Genomic DNA, 22,293 nt, shown 5'->3' with positions numbered 1-22,293 from the left:
TTTCTTCCTTCCTGAGGGTGCCATTCGACATCGTCCCTGCCAGCCTGCCCGGACATGTTGTGATCATGTGTGCAGCGAGCAGCAGTGAGATTTGTTCTGCTGAACAACAAAACACAAACTGTTTTGTGTGCATTGACAGTGGGTCTATTGAGGCTGATGTTTAAGAGCGTTAACAGAGTTTCCTTTATGAAATTGTATCCTTACTGAAAATAAACAAATAAAAAAGATCATGTCATCTATAATTGCTCACTTATCCACAGTAAATTAGAAAAACATCACATCTCTTCAGTTCATCACCCAGCTAGTTAGCTCAGTTAGCCGTGCAGCTAAGTGGCTCTATTAGCTAAAAAGGTAAAAGAGAAGAAGGTGTGCAGTTGTTTTTCTGCTTGATAAGGAAAATTGGTGCAAGAATATTGACTTTCTTGACATGTTGTACACTAAATGCTAAGGGCTAGTGAAACTTAATAATCAAGCAGTGGCTTGTACACTCCCAACTGAAACTACAGGCGACTGTCGCCTCCTGAGGTACAAAGTGGTATTGGACAGGACAGGCCAGGGCTAGCTGGTTAGCCTGCTAACATAAGTCTGTGGATGTCTTTGACATAGTGTCAATACAGTTCTTTACAGTCACTTAAAAATGTTAATTCATTTTTAAAATGATTTCAAGTAAAGTTCTGGCCGCATCTTACAAATTACTCCTTTGAAAGGACGAATTAGTTCACTGAAGTCCAAGAAGTCTACTTTCAATCCTGTTATTGGAACATTTTTGCTACAGTCCCTTCATTAAAGTTTTAATTTTATCACTAAGTTCTGGTGTTTGTCTAAGGAACGTGTATATTGCTTTACTGTACCATCAAGATAACTATATCCAGCACAGGTCATGTCAATCTGACTTGACCAGCAGCTCTTTAGTCCGTCTAAATTATAGGGCTATAACAATTAGCCACCTGTTAGCATGTCTCCCATTGTAAAGATCATAGGAAAGTGACCACATTGTTAGCTGCTGGCTGGCAGCTAAATTGATACCACAAATCAATATATACAAGCTATCATTAGTCACCCTGCTCCTGCTGCAGGCTGCTGGCACAACAGAGTAGGCTACACACAACTAGCTGTAAACAAGTACAATGGATCTCAACAGCATGACATTTTTAAACTTTATAGTTCAAGTTGCCTACACACGTGCTCTGTATCAGTATCACAACTAGCTTATGCCACATCTTCACCATTGAACCAGCAGTTGCACTATTACAGATAATCCCAGCAGTGTTAGCTCCCCCAGATTATTATTCAATCTGGATAATTAAATTACCTGCATTGACAGAGTTTTCCCGTGATCAAGTGGAGCCGGCATCCTACAGTTGTCTTCACAGCGATGTTTTGAGACACTGTGGCGTCTCATTTTTCCACTGTCCACTCCATATAGAGGTTCACATCCAGGCTTCAAACTTCTATTCATTGTAAAAAAAATGAATAAATATAAAAGCTTGTGCTCTTTGAAAACTCTCCTACACAATCCTACCACAAAAGGGCCTGAGCTCGAGCCTTTGTAGGTCCTGAGGAACCAGCGTCTCAACTCTGCCCATCTACTGGTGACCATTTATGTGTTTGTGTGTGCATGTGTGTGTGTCAAAGCTCTTATTGTTGGTTTACAGGGGAGACAAAGACTCACACACACACACACACACACAACACACACACACACAAAAAGAAAGTGAGTGTATAATAAGACTCACACACCTTGCTCCCTGAGGAATGTCCATTCAGGAAGACTCTGAAAGATCATTTGAGGTTATACGAACTAGACTAAACTGAACTGAAAGCTAAAAAAAAAGGGGGATGAACAGTAAAGGTGTTTAAAGTGCACAACAGAGAGGGAGAGGTAGATGTTGGAAGGAAGGAGATAGAAAGAGACATTAAAGGAAACGGAGGACAAGAGTGACAGAACGTGAGAGGGAAAGAAGGCAGGCCAGCCTCTGTTTCGGTCACTTGACTGTGCTGCAGATTCAGCAGCCCAGCTGTGTGTGTGTGTGTGTGTGTGTGATTTAACTACTACTAGGTCACTACTAGGACAGTGTGGAATTACCATACTCTGTGGGCGTGTGTGTGTGTGTGTGTGTGTGTGTGTGTGTGTGTGTGTGTGTGTGTGTGACGTAGCCCTCAGCTGGTAGCATTCTAACATGTTAATCCCTGACAGATTAGCTACTGTTTCAGTCCTGTTAGCACACAGTCTTGTCTTCCTCGTTACATTTCCTTCCTTCCTTTCTTTAATCCTTTCTAATTTGTTTCCTTCCGTCACTCTTTCTTCCTTGATGCCTTGGTTTTTTCGCTGTGCATTATTTTCTGTGTTCCTCGCACAGCCTGCCTTCATCTTCATCAATGCATCGTCTAATCTGTCACAACCTGATTAGCATAAGCACACTGATCATTGCACTGCTCATTCCCTGTGCAGCATAGTCATGTCAGTAGTTGGAGATTATAACGCAACTTGTAAACACACATTAATTGTAATTTTTTGCTTAAAAAGAGATATAAACAGTCTAAGCATGAGAGTTAAAAAGACATTCAACACTAAAACACATGTTCTTGTTGCATCGAATGTTAATATAAAACTTTATGGTCCATGTTTCTGCCTGTGTTCTGTCATTTCAGTACGTTCTGTGCAGACAGACAGATAAAGACACAGGCGAACGGGCAAGGATCCAGCAAGACAGATAAAGAAGACAGACAGACAGGATGACCAAAATGGCACAGATGTACAGACAGACAGACAGACAGACAGGCCATCACGAGGACAGTAAGTCAGTCCAGAATGACAGAACAGAGCGCCGGTTGTTGTTATTGTTGGGAAATGTGGTCAGCGGCATTCCAGTCCTCCTCCTGCCCTTCATCAATACTGAAGTACTGCTGACGACTACCACACACACACACCACACACACATACACACACACACCTTCTTCTCTTTGTTCTCGTTTATTCACCATACACGATATTTTCTAAAGAAATTGACATTACCTATTCAAAGAACTGAAGAACTTATCAACCAAATTACAAACACAGTAAGAATGTGCATGTGCAACTTTTACCTTTAATAATTAGACTACCTAGATATTTACATCCATCGCAGCTATCTGGACAATTTAGTAAATATTGTCAAAACATAAACAAAAACATATTAAACCTAATTAAAACAAAACAGTCAGCGAATGGGATCACAGAGGAGGCAAAGTTTGAGCAGAAGGGACTGTTCAGTTCTTATCATCATCATCATGTACAATATAATCACTTTCCGACATCTGACCTGGATTGAACAGTTCGAGCAGCCTTCTTGCTCGGTTTCACATGAAGTGCTGACCTTGTGCAGTTTGCAGTGTCCTTTTTTCCCCCCAAAAGCAACAACTCAGCACTGATATCAAAAGCAGAGAGTGTAACACTGGTGCAGCTGTGGGTGTAACACTTTTCTTACGACAGAGTCAGTAATTATTGAAAAGGCTTTGATTTAAAGATATGATTTAAGAGATTTGATATAAAAATCTTTTTGCTGGGCATTTATTTTTAAATTTTGAAAGTCATCTCTAAATACAGAGCCAATAATAAAAGAAAGGCTTTTCACAGGACAAACAAGAAAGACATTTTTTTCTCAGAAGAGAAGAGGGTTGACAAGCCTTCCATTAATTCGAATCCAGTTCTACAAATGTTATTGGAAACCAGAATTGAATCCCTTGTAGCAGTCACACAAATGGCTGCGTTCGTGGGTGGGAAGCCTGCTGGGAATCATGCAGTAAAAACTGTATAAACTGTAAATCTGTATTTGGTATCCCATTTAGGTGAAGCTCCTTGTTGTCAGGTGGCGGAGCTGTCGTTGACTACACTTGTGTCTTAGGTGACGCACGGTGGTCTGCAGCTCTCCCTGACCAAAAGAGATTGACACTTGCAGCGACAAGAACAACAGTGCTGAGGGAACTGGGTATCCCAAATTATGAGGAAAGTGAAAATGAACAATGGTAAATCATCTTGTTCAGTCATGCCTCTGTCTGGCTCCAGCTGAGATGAGGGCAGCACCCTTCCCACTGCCTTCCTCCGATGGCAGGAAGGTCACGTTACACTGAGGAGCCATAACTCTGGCAGTCTCTTTGAGCACTCGAGAGAAACTAGACAGAAGCAGGAAAAGAAGAAAAAACTAATTAGTTTTTATAAAGTAATGTGAAGAAGCAAATTAAAGGGTCGAATAGTAAAAGTAACTCTTGAATCAAGCCACCAACAACAAAACATTTAACTGAGCTGAATCCTTTTAAAGTGGTTTCACTATGACTAAATAAAAAATGACTCACTGTGGATGCAGTTTGTAGAGTGCCCCGTCCACCCCTACAGTGATGTTCAGATGGTCCAGTCCTCGGTTCTCTCTGATCTTATCGACCACGGCCGCCATTCCTGCCCCACACAGCTGAGCCGCACGACGCGACACTGCCCCACATACCTGCAAAAACAATGAAAACCATTATCATTATTGCAACACTTAACAAACTGTTGGTGCCACAGTTTGCTGAGCCAGAGAATATCATATCACCAATTCAACCAATACAAAAAAACCCTTATTGAATCCCAAAGTGAGGTTGCGACAGAGAACAAGATCTTCTGTTCATTGTAGCGTTTCAAAATTTCAACTTTTAACCCCTCCCTGGCATTTTTAGAAGAATATGAGACTAGAAATAGGTCAAAGTGTTGCAGAATTATGCTTTTTGAGGTTCAAAAGTTTTGAGTTTGAGTCACATTATCATCTAAATACTACTGTAATTTACTAATTCAGCTTGATAACGCCACAGGAGAAGCATGGGAGTAATTAATAACATTGCATTCAGGTGTGATATGTCAAGGGCCTGGCTCATTAGTATGGATTAATGAGGAAACTTGAGTGGAGACTAATGTAATCAGTTGCCCCTGTAGTTTTCCTGGCTAAAATATCTTCTGTGAAAAAGACTACAAAATATACAGATACAAAATATAAAAAAAATGTCCCATGTCATCATTTTCTGTCCTCTACCTCTTTGACAATGATGCTGTCATCACAGGTGCTGTCCAGCCCCAGCTGTTGGAGAATAGATCTGACCTGCAGCAGGGCCAGCCGGTCACTAGGGGGAGAGAACACAGTTGGACACATTACAGGAAAAGACAGCCAAACATTTACTGTCATCCACAGCGGAGGAATCATTTATCTAAAGGAGACACACAGTCTCACATACAAACACACGCAGTTTCTCCTACCTCTCTATTTGTGACAGGTATTTGGTTTCGAATATTCCAGGTGTTTTTAACGTTTCAGTGACGTGGCCTCTGAACAGCAAACCTCCTCTGGTCAAATCCAACAACACCTGACGGACAATTTCTCCTAAGTACATCCCACTGGTCAGCTTTTCAAACCTGCACAAAGACACATATCATTTCTTAAATCCTCTAACAGTGTGTGAGCAGTCCCATACATTTGTATAAAAGTATACAAGTTAATATGTTGCCTAAATACATGAGAGTATGTGTGTTTCTAACCTTTGTTTTCCGGGATTGATCGAGTTTTGGTTCACCTCAATGTCATACGGTGTGATGATGTCATCCAGAGAGCCATCATCACCCAGACCTCCCCACTCTGTGTTTATACACATCTTTGATAAGTCAGCATCGCCCTCCTTTTTCTCTCCTTTAGTCCTATCATCCTGCTAGAAAAGTAGAAAAAAATGTAAAAACATGAGTTATTATCAAAATAAAACCCACTCACTGACAAAAGTAAACACTAGGAGCATTTTGTGAGACTTCTTCTACCTTATCCTCATCTCTTTCAAGTGTCCCCTCTTCTTTTTCAGGCTTTCCAATCGTTTCTTTAGTCTTCTCAATGTTCTTCAGGTCCTCCATGTAACAAACATTAGTGCCAGTTCCTGTGAAGCAGAGTCACAAGGTTGATTTCAGTGGGAGTTGTCAAACTCAGAGTCTTGTGTTCAGAGACAAAATCCAGTGTGCTTAGCAACAAGTTTGTGTTCAACAGTTACGCCCACAACATACATAAAAAGTACTTGAACTCTGATTCATGACTGTTTTTTCTATTTCTGCATAATTCCAGTCTTAACAATGCAAAGACCTGCAGCCTAAAAAAAACACACAACCGAGCAACAAGCCAAAATATTGTCACTTTGTAAAAATTGTAGGTCACATACCAGCAATCAGTCCAATTTCACACTGAGGATCTTCATAGGCACAGCTCATCATGGTCCCAACTGTGTCATTGACTACTGCCGCTATGTCCAAGTCAAACTCCTACAGGTACAAACACACACACACACATACATGCATACACTCTATTTACTGGTGCTACTATATAGTGCTGTTATTGCAGGATATGTCCTCAAAGGTACACACATGGACATGTTTTTAACTTCTGTTATGTTATAGTTGCGTTCTTTAGGGAGTAGTTTTTAGTACACGACTCATCATCCAAGGAAATGTACTGTAATGTAATGTCCTCTACAGTATATATGATTATGGTGACAGAGTCTGGACTTTGGTCAAAGTGATGTCCAATCATTTGTCATTAAAGTTGTGGTGAAACAGATTTTTGCATCTTACAGGCTCATTGTTCCTACTTGTACATGAACATTACTTACAAATAGGACAGACTGCAGCATTATTCTTCACTTCATCTAAAAAATCCTAGGTCATCTTTATGAAACTTTTGACTCACGTTGCGTCTCTTGATGGCCTCCCGCAGCATGCTAACAACATCGTGTCCCTCACAGTCTGTGGCCTTGTAGCCTTTGGTCCAGCTCACCAATGTGCCCTACAGAACAATAAAGGTTGAAATGGTTACAAAATTGACAAATCCCCTTTAAAGGTTATATATTTGTTCATCGATTGATCATTGGTTGCCAGTCCTATGAAACTGTATTCTGTGATTCAAACCCCACAAGACTTTGACGTCCACACTCACTGTGTCAATAGCGGTCTGCTCGCAGGGGAAAGAGAAGGTGAAGCCTGCAGGAAGATGAGCGTTCTTCATCCCCATGTAGTCCAGGAAGTCACTAACACACTGCGCTATATGATCAAACAACTAGAGACAGACAGAAAGACGGAGACATAAAAGCTTTTAATAAAAAATTGTCAAGGAGGTTGTTGATGACAACATTGGATCTACTGTGCTTCTTTGCCCAGTTATTAAAATACTTTTCATGAATATTTAACACCAAGTCCCAGTTTCATGAGGTCTGCTTTCCACTGCTAGTATTTTCATCTGTATCACTTAGTACTAACTATCCAACAAAATGTCCTACCTCTTCTCCAGTTCCCTGCATTATCTCCAGAGGTATTGTGTAGATCTTATGGTAAAGTCGTGCGTTCTGTTTTTTAAAGTTCACCATCATAGCTCTGAAGTTTGTTCCTCCCAGATCCAAGGCAAGGTACTTTCCATGCTCTGGAAAAACACAAAAAAGACAAAGATGACAAGGATAACAAAGAGGTTACCTCTCTGGTTGCAGCTGGAAGAATTTCTGACAATTCATTTGTTCATTGTGTGTTTCATTTTAGCTTCTGACCTGTGCCATCAGGTGTACGGTACACAAAAGACGGCAGCATCTTGATGGCAGAGGGGCCTTTAGTCTTCAGCCCTGCTTCCAGCCCCGCTCTCATCCTGGCCTTGACCAGCTGCAGCTGCTCTTGACTCAGATTGAAGGGACACAGCGTCTCATCCACCTGGAATACAAGTAAGATAATGTCAGATATGACAACATTAATAAGGAAAATATGTTGTGATGAAACATACTACACACAGCACAGAAACACACACACAGCATCCTAACCTGTCGTCTTAGTGATGCCAGTCGTTGGGCGACTGCTGTCACCAAAGCAGCTCCTTTGCTGCTGCCGCTGTCTGACAGGACAAATCTGACATGGCACTCAGGAAGCAACCGGCGCACGACTTTATGGAGACGTTTAGGATACCTGAAAATGGAAGGAGTGTAAGATTTACCCTCTAGAAGTCTGGCACAGTGTTGTTTTACAAAAATAAGAATCCATAATTATATTTCAATCTATATACCTATAAATGTCTTTTAACTCGTCATAACAATGTGACACTTTATCTCCAAATATGTCCCTGTATTTTGCATTAAGCTGTTTTATCATAGATTATTATAGACATAATACACAATATCAGGACGCTGAAACTGAAGCAGCTAAATGGAATTCAGCCACCATTAACTGCGTTATTTCCACCTGTGCTTTTTCTACTTTGACATGTCAAAATGTCTACCATGAAATAGGAGTGCACAGTTGGTATATCAATATGATTTTTGGTGAATATTTCCATAACAACCTACTGTGGGTGCGTCTTGTACAAAGTTCCATCCACGCCCACGGTGATCCTCAACGTCCTCAAATTACGATTTTGCTTAATTCGACTCAAGATGGCCGCCAGTCCTGCAGCCACCAGATTTGAGGACCTGAAGGACACTATGGTGCTGACATGTTGAACGGCAACACAGTCGTCGGGTGACGGGTCCAAGTCAAGCTCTGTGAGAATTTCTCTGGTGTTCTTGAGACCAGTTTTGTACCTGAAAACAACAGACATCACTTGTTGTTACACAGAGGGAGTGTGACACAGACAGACAGACACACAGACAGGCAGACAGGTAACTTACTGCTCCATGGCTGCTACATGTGCAGTGGTAATCTTCCCTGTAGTCCTCAGGGCGTCCGACACGCGTCCATCAAACAGCTTTCCACGTTTAGCCATCTTTAATACAACCAGCCTCACTAACTCACCCAGATACATTCCACTGATCATCTTCTCAAAGCTACAAGTAGGAAACAAATGTGGAAACACAGAAACAGAGGGGGTTAAAGTTGACATGTTGTGTCATACATGTGGTGCCATATATGTCAAATCATGAGAAAATTTGCTTTTCTCACATTTGCTTTCCAGGGTTGTTGGAGGCTGCATCCACATCTCTATCAAACTCTGTGATGTAATCATTCAGAGCCCCGTCGTCTCCAAAGCCCCCCCACTCAGTGTTTATACACATCCTGCCCTCGTCTCCCTCCACCAGGTCAACGTTACGCAGCCCCTCCATGTAGCATGCATTGGTGCCAGTACCTAAACACAAACACATACAGGACGCCCATGTTTATATGTCTATACTGTTAAAGGTGCCATATTGTTGAAAGTAAGATTTTCATGTCTTTTTTTAAAATCATAAATCAGATTAAGGTGTGTTTAGTGCTGTGAAAGTATCAAAACAATCATTTCACAGAGAAATGCACACAGCCCATATTCAGAAATTGTGATGTCACCACCCTTAGCCACGCCCCCAGCACAGCCGTGATTACAAAAACACCGGCAGAGCTGATGAGGAAGCACAATCGCCAATGCCTGCTCAGGCCTGTGAGAGCTGACCAATCACAGCAGACCAGAGCACTCAGAGGGTGATAGAGGTGCTGCAGTGATGGACAGTATGAGAAAAAAATCGTGTGTTTTATGAACATTAAAGCATGTAAACAATTGTATGAACCTGGAAATGAGCTAATATGGGATTTTCAAAGCAAGTTGCATTGGTTACATCCAGTTTCTGCCTATGAATAATAAAAAACTAACTTTAAAATGGAGTCCTACTAAACTAGCTCTGAACACTAATCCCAGTCCTATCTGTAAACTGTTTGTGAATATGTTGTCTCCACTGAAAAACATCTAGTCAAGATGGTTCAAACACAGAACAAAACAATGCACACAACACACAAACACTTCCTCACACACACGCATTAAGACAGCGCACCACTAGAGGGCGCAGTAGCTCAACTAAAGGTATGCAACAACCTTTTAATACTTAATTATTTCATCATATTACTCCCAAATATGTGAACTTCACACTACAAATAAATTCAAACTTTCATGATGTTGATGGAAAGACTCAATTTAGACTTGTCATTCCTGAGTCTATTATTGGATTGCACTGTCTTGTCAGGTGCTCCTTTGTTGTCATCCTACTCTGAAGTACATGTTCAGAGAGCATTGTTGTGCAAGACAAAACTGATACAAACATAAACATAAAACATCACAATCGATGTTTCCCTGTCGTTATCAAACACAGTATTAGCTGCAAAGTAGATTAGCCTCAAACAGCCACAGTGAATTGTATGAATCTGGTGATCTACTCACCAATGATGAGTCCTACGTCACAGTACTGGTCATCAAACCCGCAGGTCATCATGGTTGCTACAGTGTCGTTGACCATGGCTAACACCTCTACATTCATACCCTGCAGAGTTACATAATGAGGTTGTAAGGTTAAAGTAACTCCTTCACCAACCTGTCTGATGGATGAAAAATAGTTTCTGTGTGAAACAAGTAAAGTTAGCTTATAATGAAGTCAATTCTGGAGTCTTACCCCAGTCCTGTCAATAGCCTCTCTAAGGGTCTGGACCACATCTTTACCCTGAAGGCCTCGAACCCGGTAGTTTTTACTCCAGTTTAACAATAATCCCTAAAGAGAACGAGAGAAAAGAACAAGAAGGTGCACAGAGTGACATATACTGCAGGTGCAGGTCATTCAGAGTGTGTAGAGTGTCATTACCTGATCCAGTTTGGACTGTTCACAGGCAAAAGAGAAAGTGAAGGCCAAAGGATGTTTCTTCTCCAGACTGATGTTCTTCTCATGCAGGAAGTCCTTCAGAGACTCCGACACATGGTCAAATAGCTGCAGAGAGAAGAGGGAAAGACCATAAAGAAAAAGATGGTAACCCTTTACTATTCCACCTCCTCTGCTGATTCTCCTGCCCATGTCTCCTGTGCCTCCCCCTCTCTCCCTCTCCTCCTTACCTCTGCTCCTCTCCCACTGAGTACCTCCTTTGGTATCGGGTAGATCTTCTCCTCCATCTCTACTCCTCCCTTCCTAATCCCCATGCCCTCTCTCACTTTAACTTGGAGCACCTTAAACTTGGAGCCTCCAAGATCCAACGCCAGGAACTGTCCTTTCTCTGTGCAGGAGAGAGAGATAAATATATCATCTGTTTTGCACTGTATCTATAAATACATATGTGTGTTATATATTTCTTCAGAAGAATCCTAAAAAAGTTAGAAAACCATTAATGTGAGTAACCTGTTCCTTCAGGAGTGGAGCGGACTTGTGTGGGCAGCATCTTCACCGCTGCTGCAGCGTTACTCTCTGATGAAAGGCCCTTCTTCATCTCAGCCTGGAAACGAGCCGAGATGTCTTTCAGCTGGTCGTCATGGAGACGCATGGCGTACAGAAACCTGTCCACCTGAAAAAAACAATAAAAAAAATAAAAAGAGTGGAGAGACGGAAAATGGAAAGCAAACACAGAGGCAAAGATTGATGAGCCGTACTGATTTATCTTCCCACTGACTGGACTTTAATGAGAGACACAGAGAGACAGACAGTGATAAGAGAGAGACAGGTACTGTGTACAGAAGAGGAGTTATACATCTCTTTGTCTCCTCTTCTTATTTTTCCTCAAGACCCTTCCCTCCATCCTCCTCATCCTAAGGACTGTCTTCTTCAGACAAAGTAATAAATGTATAGAACATTTTTGGACACCTTCATCCGTTCATTTTTGGGGATTTTCTGTATAAGCTCCACATTATATAATACTATCATCAGTAATAATATTTGATCATAGATTACATAATGATAATGGTATTTTCCTGAAGGTTTATGTGTGTCAAACATTTCAATTGTCCTAAACTCACATTAAGCTCTGACTATAAAGAAAGTAACAGTACCTCAATCATGGGAGAGTAGTTTGATTATAAGACTCAAACTATGAGGTTTGAAGGAAAGAGATGCAAACAAGGAATTTAACAGCAGAAAAGCCTGCTGATCCTCTTTATTAATTAGTAACAGGGTGAGAACGTATCAAAAAGCCTTCCCATGCTCAGTCCCACCCTGTATATTGAATCATCCCTGTGGTAACATGATCAGGGGACAAGGTCCCTCTGGTTGGCTGGGTGTCAGACTGTATTTGTGTTTGAGTGTGAGTGCATATAGTGTTTCTTATGGGAGTGTCAACAGTTTGTGCCCTGGGACAGTGTGTTGATCCCATCAGCACTAAGAGAGGAGGAGTGTTGTTAATCATTGCTCAGACAAATGGTGACACAGTAACTTACGATCACAGCACCTTGACCATCTGAGTACAGCACTGGCTCCTGTGTTATCTCTTGGATAAAGACAGTTGTGTCGGCGAAACCTCAGGAGGTCAAGTCAGGGTTTGTCTTTTTTTAAATACTTTTTTTGATCCAAGCACTACTTGGATCACTCTATCAATTCACTCATTTGTTACTGTTTGTTTTTCTTATGGAAGTATAAATTGCACTGGATAAATTAAATCAGGTTGTTTATATAATATAATCAGTCAATAATAATAAATCAGTAATTTGCAATATGACATCACATAAATGCCTGTGCAACATCTAACATAAACATTGGATGCTCCAGAAACTACTTTAATAAACACATGTATTCATGGCCTCATTTTTTGGCATAATTTTATTTATTTTTTTTTTAAAGTAAAGTGTGTATCTCTCACTTATTGCTCTAAAAAGCGGCAATGTTTACTTTATTACTTCCTCATTTGGAAAAGTATATTTTTCATTCATTTATTCATTCATTCATTTATCACCACAGTCACATTTTTGGTATCTTTAATGCTGGGAGTAACTGCGACTGGAACAAAGGTAAAGTTAAAGTTGTGTGTAACACTTAACACCGTGGCGCAGCTCTTACCTTCTTGGTGGGGTCCTCCTGGAGTTTGGAGAAGTAGAATGAAACGAGATGAACGGCAAACATCTTGATGCGCAACACACACCAACATTAAAACTTCCACTTGGTTTGTTAATAACCTTCTCTGTCAGTGCAGCATACAACAGCACAATCTCCAATTAAATGTTGATGAGAGACACATTCGGAGTGTACACATGTCAAGATACATTAAGTCTGTTTCTTCCCTCCTGTCCTCAGAGTCCACTGAGCAGGGACCAACCTCCACCCTAACTCAATGATTAACAACAAGCCAAACCCCTTTCTTCCATCATTTCCTCCAATCTTTCCATCTTACTGCCCAACCCCATCTTCTTTTAAAGGTTGAAGGTTCATTTATTTGTCATTAATTCTTTCTCTCTGGTGTATTACACCCGGCCTCTACTGAAGTTCTGCAGAAACCTAATTTTGGATGAATTTTGTGGGAATGTAAATAAAATGTTGCACAACACATCTGGAATATTTCCATCTGATTAAATGGTGCAGCCATTGAACATCACACAGCTTCCTCACTGAGGCTTTGGAACAAACCGATGAAGACGATTTTAACAAACGTAAAGCTACTTAAAGTAAAAACCAAGACAAAAAACTAAATGTTTACAAGGTTACAAGGTAAATTTATTGTCATTTGTCACTGGTTTAAAAAAAACACCTTTGTGCTACATCTATTCTATAAAATGGAGCGCTGATGATGAGTTAAGGAGTCTCACTGCCTCAGGGATGAAGCTGCTCTGTAGTCTGGTGGTATGACTGTGAATACTTCTGTATCTTTTGCCAGATTGCAGCAGGGTGAACAGACAGTGGCTGCTTTTAGTATCCTTTGTGCAGACAACTCATTTCACCGATGTCACTGATGCTCTGTAGATGGGTACCAGTGATGTTCTGGGAGGTTTAATCTAACAATTTAATCTACTTGTTGCCTCAATGAATCTTTAAGCTGTATCTCTGAAAGTTTTGATTAAATTATGCTAATTGAAATTCAACAATGTGACCCACCATTAAGTGTCATTAGTTAGTTTTTCATCAAGTGTTTGCATGACGTAGTTACTCTCAACTGAGAGCTGCATGATACAAAAAATAAACATAAAAACAAGACAGTTAAAACATAGCAGATTTTTAATTGACTCATGTCATCACAGTAAATATACAAATAAGAAAAAATATGGCATATCTGTGTATAGACACTAACAGAGCTTCAATCCATTCAAAATGTTGGAATAATAAAACTACAATTCATTTCAGAGTAGTTTAACTGCAGAAGTATAAACATGTTATTCTTTCGCTTTGGACCATACTGAGCAAAATGAAAGCAAAATGATTCCAGACCTGCAAAACACACATGTACAGAGCATTTCACAGTGTTTCATGATCACAATGCTTCTAAAACAGCATTTACAACAGCGTGACTCTTCACTGAAACATTGTCAGTTTGTACTTGACAGAAATATGTGTCCCTTCAGTCAGTAAAGTTTGTTGTTGGGCAGCTTCACATGAAACAACCAGACAGTTTTCACTCTCCACTGTGATTGTAACTGGAAGTCATTTTATGCTCACACTGAAATGGGACAATCTGTCCTAAAGGTACCCAGGATCTGTCAGCAGGGCTACAGAGCAGCCAGTAGTCCACAGGAAGAATATTTACGTACATTAACTAGAATAATTTTGCAGCACTACTAACAGTTTACACAATTGAAGTTTGGAAGAAAACAATGCGTCACAATGTGAGATTTTAGCAGACCCATTTTGATGTTTTTATTTTTAGTGCTTGAAATGTGCATAGATCCCTTTTCTAATTTTAAACCACTAGATGTTATCTGAGGTTTGTATCGGTTATTGATCTCAATGGGAACAGATTGAATCAACACAAAATCATTTTCCTCTTCATTTCTTCTTCTTTCTCCTTCTCCCTTTGTTGTCGTTATTTTGATCGTCTGTATCTGTATCTTTAGACCACTCCCTCTGCAGCTGCCGGAGCAAATCAGGCGTCAAGAGCCCGTCTCTCACCAGGCGACTAGCCAGAGAGCTGTTGATGAACTCTCCTGAGCCTCCTTGTCCCCTTTGACCTTTGCTGCCGGTCACATTATTACTGCCGAATGTTCCAACATTACCGCGCGTTCTGCCCTGTGTCTGCAGGGGGTCAGTGATGGCTGAGTCAGTGGCTCTGATGAGACGGGTGATATTCAGGACACCTTCTTGGATGGTGTCGTCAAGTTCCTGTTGGATGTTCCTAACCAAGGCCGTGTCTGGAAACATGTCCATGAAACGGTAGCTGCAGAGACAGACAGAGAAATCAACAGCAACATTAGTGGGCAGGCAACGACTATTTGGAATATAGCGTTATACTTATACAAACAAAAGACGATTACATCAAGTAACAACTGCTCAAAACGTCAGGTAAAAGAGGCAGAAACATTACGTTACCTTAACCAAAGGTAAAGATCTAACACATCGTGGACAGCTTCCAAGTGAACCAGGTCTTTTATGTTTTTGGGTAGAGCCAGAGGCCAGTTGATATGGCGACAGACCCAGTCAAATGTCAGAGGCTCGTCTCGACTGAACTGACGGGCAAACTGGAAGAGAAAACAAGATTCAAAACAGTGCAAATAAAAGCTCCAAGTACAGGACAGTATGCAAAGATTACCAGGTAAGCAAATGGAAAAAGTATGTTGAAGCATTGTCTTGAGCAGTATCATAGTATTAATGTTATTTCCATGATGATAACTATATTATTACTGTATTAAACTTGTGAAAAAATGGCGGTGCATTTACACCATATGCTTCCAGACCACCCCACAAGAAAGAAAGCGTTTCCTTTGTACACACCAATCCTATGAGATACAACTTGACCCTGTGTTTCAAAGGTTACTTGACAATCATTTAATTCTGGAGCTAACCTTGTTTTATGAGTATGATATAACCATAAAATGAGAAAGCAACACTACGGCGCCAATAAAAAGTATTCACGCTCTGTTATTTATCTTTTTACAACACTGAAGCAATGAATCATTTTCTGATAAACAGAAAAAACTTTAATGTCAGAGTGATCTAGCTGATCTAGTCACTACTGTTACCAATAACTCATTATTTTTACTTCCCTCCTCAAATGTCTCCCTCCTTTTACCTCATTCATCCCATGCCTGCCTCCCAGCTTTACTTATACTAACCTTGAGGAACGAGGTGCAGACAAAAGGTTGTTTCTTGTTGATGGGAGCGGTGCAGAAGACGTAGCGTGACCTCAGGTTCAGTGGGATGTGCTGAATCATATCAGCCAGGAACTTGAAGTCGTCAATGTTGCAGACAAAATATACACCGTCCACCTGAGAGAGGCTGACAAATATGTCCTGCGAGAGAGAGACAGAGAGAGATAAGTCACAAAGTTTGTCAAGAACAAGAGGATGAGGCTATAGCGTGAACGTGATAAATCAAACTGATGATTCTAAAGAGTGCATGCGTTGAAAAAATTACATTTCACACACTGTTGCTTACAGACTGAATAGAGGCAGGAGAAAGAATGAATAGATCTCTGTACTCACAACAAGGTTTGACAGCGTAGCATCAGGCAGATGATAAGCAAACATCTCGATCTGCTCTGCTGTAGGATGCAGACCTGCAGTCTGAGGCAGAAGAGGAGAGATGAACATACACAGTGACGCTGGAGGGTTTTCAGGGTTAGCCTACGAGTGTGTGTTTGAGTGTGTGTCTGTGTTTAAATGATCACCTCTATCGGGTCTACGGATTGGCTAAGTATTTCCTTCAGAACAAGCAGATCATCTCTATGCATGGTGGTAACTTCTCCCTCTTTAAACTTGGAGGAGAACCTGGGAGGGGTGACAGAGGAGAGAATGACTTGCTTATACCTTTAACGGCTCCTGAATGGGGATAATATAAGTACAAATGAGACTGACCTCCCTGCCCGGCCAGCTATCTGCAGGGCTTGTGATGTGCTGATGGTGTCCATCTGCTTCTCCCCTTTCTCATTAATGGTAGGCTTTATCAGACTGTTGAAGATGATACGTTTTATACTCCTGGACAGGGAGAGAGGGTAAGAAAGGCAGGTAAATGGAGAGATCTGAGCTGAAATGATTAAATCTTTATAACAATGTGACATTACACTTTCTCTGAAGCTACAGCTGGAAGATTAGAGTCTTGTAAAAGCCCCCATGTGTAATAATTTCTGATTTTTTTGCAACCCCTAGTGGTGTGTGCTGAACATGCCAGCAAAAAGATAAACATGACAAGGTACAATATGGAGGGTAATGTAACACCTCCATGGAAATGGGGCTAATACAATGAAGGTTTTATTATAATAAAATACTTCTTTATGGGGAAAAAATATATTTTCAGTGAGGACGTATGTAATACATATGTAATGACCTGACTGAAATTAATGAATTTAAGACAGCACACAGTAAGAAGGTATTTACAGGTTCAGGCCCATCCCAATAGCATCTGTAGCCACCAGTATCTTGCAGGGGTCATCGGGGTCATTAAACTTCTTGGCCTGTGACAGCTTGGTGCCTGTAAATCACACAATCAAGCCTGGAATCAGACAAAAATCTGAAATAACGGTTGGTAAAGTAAGTACGAATAATTGAAATGTGACTTTTGTTTGATTTCTGTAATGTTCTTGGACACAAGTTAAGCTTCAGCTGGAGCAAATGAACATTTTTACGAATGGAGCCTACGATTATCTTGTTGATTTGGAAGATTTTGCTTGAATATGACAACCTCTTACTTCAATACACAATCTGGAAACAAAAATTCATAGAGGGGTAGGAACGTTATTTTTTTAAAATATATTTGCCTTTAGTCTTCATTGGTTCGATGGACCAAGTTGACATACTGGGACTTTTCCATACACACAGACTCACCTGGAGGTAAGCTCCCATAAATGACAGCACATTCTAGTCCTCTGGCCTCAATCTGTCTGCTGATGGAGTAGATGTCATTTTTGCTGAAGCAGACAATACAATCTCCTGGTCTCAAGTTGTCTAATGACTCCACAGCATGATCCAAGATTGTGAAAGGAGTTAAACGCTCGTAGGTGTGGACCTTCAGAGAGAGAGATGGAGAGAGTGGTTACCCAAAGACAGTGATTTTAAAAAAAAACATATAATAACTACTGCTGTCTGACATACAGTATTACAGCCTCACCTCCACCTCCTCTCCAGTGGTGTACATCAGCTCTCTGATGAAGTCGATGGCTGCAGGTTCCCCACACACATGGATCTCCTCTGCACAGAGTCCTACAAGAAATGTTAAGTGTTGAAGTTTGAAACATCATCATTCAAAATAAATGACACAATCACAAGTACAAAGAAAAACGTGCCAAAATGTGTGCTTATTAGGTGCCTTAAAACAAAACAAGAGATTCAGAAAATGTACATTATCATTACTTGATTACCATGAATGTTACTACAGAAAGCTGATAGTCTAGCCTGAGGTCAAATTAATGAACTGGGTAAGACAGAGAGACAAAACAGTGCAAGAGGCCTTGTGTATGTGTGTTTGACTGTCTGTGTGTGTTACCAACCCAGCAGTGCTCTGGTCCAGGCCCAGCCTCTGGACAGATCTCTGATCATTTGAATTTCATCGATTACAGCCACCTCATCTAAAAAACAAACAGACCCGCCATCGCCTCGTTAATGAATACACACAAACAAAATTTCCACGAGTGCCTCCATTTCTACATGATCTCACAGGAGAAACATTTTGGTTCTACTGAACAATCAAAAATATCAGAAAGGAAGAGAAATGCTTGTTTAGAATTTCTGACATTGTGCCGATATTTCTATTTTTATTATCAGTTTTTCAGAGCACGAGAAACATTTCGAAGAAGTAACAGAACTGTGAAAAACAAACTAGTTTATTGATATTATTGCATCAGTTTATGAGCAAGGTCACTAAGTAAATTCATTCTTATTTTAATGAATCACAACTCAAACACCTGCCGTATTCAAAAGTCAAGATTCATTTCACCTGATTTTGTAGGATCAAAAGGGACAAGACTTCATCTTTCTTGGGATCAGTTTGAAAAGAGACAGCAGTCGATCATTCTTCTTTGGTTCAACTGACACAATTTCATGATGTCCAACAGAGTGATGTTGGGTTTTCTTGTTATATTTATGCTACTAAGCAGAAATGTTTGTATGCGTTATGTTAACTTACAAGGTGTGTTAACGCTGCACATCTCAATGGTACAGGCTACATGACCAGCTTGTCGACCCTCGGGGTCCATGAATGTCCTTTCCTCTCCGGTAACCAAGTCACATTTCACACCCTGTGAATACACACACAAATATACACACAGGATATTAGTCAACATTGCAGTATGGTGAGGAAGAGATAGAAGAGGGCTTCTTAGAAAAGACCACAGAGGTGGGAAACGAAAAAGACAGGATGGACGTGATGGGATAAAGACATTACTACAAGAAAGAAACTAGAATATCAAGAAAGAGTTCTCCAATAATTTATCATTGCCCTCCCACACGCAGAAACCTGTTAAAAGACTGAAGTGTAAAATAAGTGGAGTTTCTCTTTAAACAAGACAGTTGACACAAGAAGACAGAGACGTACGGCCGTGTTGGTCTTCTCAAAGATCTCGTGGGCCAGCAGCTTCAGGGGGCCGCAGTAGACTCCAGACTTGGCAGCCAGGAAGCGCTGGATGGCTTGGTAGGTTTTACCACTGTTAGTGGGACCAGCATGGAAAATCACCTTCCTCTGGATGGCACGAGCCTCGGGATACCTAATGAACACACACACACACACACACACACACACACACACACACACAAATACTGTAACCACAAAGTAATAATATGCACACTTTTACACATGCATACAGAGGAAAACCTACAACATTACAGTAGAAGTAAAGGTGTCACCCACTGCGATATCAGATATATAAACAGCACATACAGTACTCATGCCTGACATTCCTGAGTTATCCTCTATAATATAATACGTACCAGTTAGCAGGGAGTCTGAGGTCTGAGATCTTTCTCAGGTCGTCCATACAGTCTAGCATAGGAAAGACTTGCCTGGCATGACGCATGAAGTACGGGTAGATGTCATCTATATGACCTGGAATACAACAGACATTCAGGTTAATTAAAGTTTTACTCTTTTGACACAACTCCATCTTGAGGTTTAATTAAAAACTGACAAACCTGCTCCAAAGCAGATGTCACTGAGGATGATGTGCAGATCAGCGGGGAGTGCTGTCATTTCCATAACATACTTCCTGAAGCTAATGAAGGCCTGGTGGAACAGACGAGCTGCGCACACACATGCAAAAAGACACGGTTACAATGAAGCTCATCATGGAAAGTGTGCTGGCTATGAACGAGACGTCAGTCTGACTGCAGCATCAAGGATTTCACAAGATAAAGGAAGCTGCATCTTTCAGGACCAGCTGCCACAGCAGGACCTCAGTGCATAATGATCTTGTCGATGATAACAGACTGATGTTATCTGTCCGATATATATCATGCACAGGTATGCACGATATATAACGGACAGATAATAATCTATTTATTATATTTAACTTTAATGGGAATTTATATGTTTTTATACTGCCATTAAATCTGATGCCAATGACAAAAACCATGTATGAAGAGCTGTGAAATGATGCTAATTAATTTCTCACCATCCAGGCCATGGTCTGCTGCCAGCTTCTGCATCTCTTTCCTCTTATAAAACCGGTTCAGCATTTTCAGCAGCTGACCTGAATTATAGATAAAAAAGTAGAGATAGAAATGAGAAAACACACAGAAAATGCTAAACTCAAAATATTGTACATCTGACATCTCAGATTGCCTTGAGGGAAAAAAAACCATAGGCTTTAATCAACTCTCATCTCTATTCTCAAGTGCTGTATACTTTCACAACCCAACTGATCATTGAGACCAGCCCAGGTGGTTTTACTCACTTTTATCGAGTGGCTGGGTCAGCTCTGCCCCCACACTCCCATCCACCGGGGAGTCGGTCTTCAGAGGGACGGGGACAAACAGAGAGGTGTCCGGGGGTTTTGGGGAAGAGCTGTTTGATGAAACATTTCTGCTACAAACCACAGAACCAGCCTGGTGCTGTTTATGTAAAACACTAGAAGACACATGACAGCTACTGGTGATCCTGGCAGCCCGAGGGCTAATGTGGCGTTGAAGCCGAGAAAACAAATACATACACCGGTTTAGCGACATCACTGCGAGTCGTTTATATCCCAGTTATTGGCTTCTTCTGCGGGGTAAGCACAAAACTAACGCTACTGTCGCTCCATGTTGTTCGGCAGGTGTAAATGTGTGGATTACACACCACTAACATCACCAGAGGACGGTCAACACGATTCTCTTCCTGCTGACACAACGTGGGACAGGACCAGTCGCTATGTAGCTGCCCACAAAATTGCCTGTTTGTATTTAAGCACAAAATGACTTGTATTCAAAAAAATAATGAGAGCTACAAGTGTAAACGAGCTAGCGTTTGTTTGACAAAATAATATGACCCAAAATTTATTGTCGTTAGGATACTGTGTCGCAAAGAGTGCAAAATATAAACAGGCAAAGCGAAGGACAACTCTGTAGCTGAAGCCGAAGATCGTATATGAAACAGAGGAGAAACTCAGACTCTAAAAACATGCGTCTATAGATAAATCATTATTAAAGCCTATTTTTTCATGTAAATTCAGCCATGATGAAAGTAAGTGTTTACCATTCCATATATTCCACTCTATTATAATTAAATAAAAGATAGTTGTTGAGGTATTTCAATAAATAAATAATAATTATATAAATATTGACATTACCCTAAGTTCACTACAACCCCACCAACCTCATTTACTGTCTTTAAATATATTCTAGATTTTTATGTCTAATTTTATTCCCATCTCACTTTATTATTTATTATAGTGTTTTTGTTCTTATTTTACCATGTTACATTTGTATAGCAAATGCCGAGATACATTCAGTCCATTCTTGCATACTTGGCTCATAAAACTCTTAATCTGAACTCATAAATGTTTGACTAGCCACCAAAAATTTCATTGAAATGTACCTTATTAGTGACCGCACCTTAATGTTTTTATCAATTTAACTGTGTATATTTTTTTCATTCATATTTCATTTAATCTTATAGATGGTATGACAGTCTTAACGCTGTTCTATTGCTTTCTCTGGATACCAAAACAAGGGTGTCTGAAGAGGGCTTGAGAAAGAACTGGCTTACTTTTTGAAGTTTGAGTCTTGACAACACTATATGCATCTGTTTCATCAACTATATTTGTGGAAATATTTGCAATGAGAGAGGCAAGCAATTGAAGTTTCTCTGAAACCTCTAATATACTTTCCACCGGTGGTTGTCCTGGTAAGATCTTGATGCAGACAAATGTAAATGACTTCTTGAAAGAACTGAAACAACGTCGTATTTTACATGCTGATGACAAGTCGGATAACTAATAAATTCTTAATACAAATATGATGATATTGACCC

At 40.5% G+C, this 22,293-nt stretch overlaps 2 protein-coding genes across 2 annotated transcripts; both read right to left on the bottom strand.

Annotated features, from left to right (window-relative positions):
* Positions 1-2,961: 2,961 nt before the first annotated feature.
* On the bottom strand, positions 2,962-12,959 carry LOC140994359 (hexokinase HKDC1-like). The gene is made up of 21 exons (XM_073463940.1): positions 12,775-12,959; positions 11,131-11,293; positions 10,851-11,008; positions 10,606-10,728; positions 10,420-10,515; positions 10,191-10,290; positions 8,948-9,131; positions 8,677-8,832; positions 8,356-8,589; positions 7,837-7,978; positions 7,573-7,729; positions 7,312-7,451; positions 6,972-7,091; positions 6,726-6,821; positions 6,202-6,301; positions 5,813-5,925; positions 5,543-5,709; positions 5,264-5,419; positions 5,043-5,130; positions 4,333-4,478; positions 2,962-4,152 (listed from the first exon to the last, which is right to left on the bottom strand). Exons 1-21 carry the CDS (start codon positions 12,835-12,837, stop codon positions 4,020-4,022), a joined length of 2,835 nt encoding a protein of 944 aa, XP_073320041.1. The 5' UTR covers positions 12,838-12,959; the 3' UTR covers positions 2,962-4,019.
* A 946-nt stretch (positions 12,960-13,905) lies between these two features.
* Positions 13,906-21,153, bottom strand: supv3l1 (SUV3-like helicase). Its single transcript, XM_073465147.1, has 16 exons — positions 20,738-21,153; positions 20,456-20,533; positions 19,977-20,084; positions 19,776-19,890; positions 19,384-19,552; positions 18,976-19,087; positions 18,341-18,418; positions 17,962-18,053; positions 17,679-17,859; positions 17,232-17,325; positions 16,713-16,832; positions 16,526-16,625; positions 16,341-16,421; positions 15,972-16,148; positions 15,229-15,377; positions 13,906-15,076 (listed from the first exon to the last, which is right to left on the bottom strand). The coding sequence occupies exons 1-16, from the start codon at positions 21,006-21,008 to the stop codon at positions 14,689-14,691; spliced, it is 2,313 nt and encodes a 770-aa protein (XP_073321248.1). The 5' UTR covers positions 21,009-21,153; the 3' UTR covers positions 13,906-14,688.
* Between the last annotated feature and the right edge of the window lie 1,140 nt (positions 21,154-22,293).

Source organism: Pagrus major, chromosome 4, assembly GCF_040436345.1.
Source record: "Pagrus major chromosome 4, Pma_NU_1.0".
NCBI lineage: Eukaryota > Metazoa > Chordata > Actinopteri > Spariformes > Sparidae > Pagrus > Pagrus major.
Note: the sequence above shows the minus strand (reverse complement) of the source record. Positions and strands in the feature narration are given on the sequence as shown.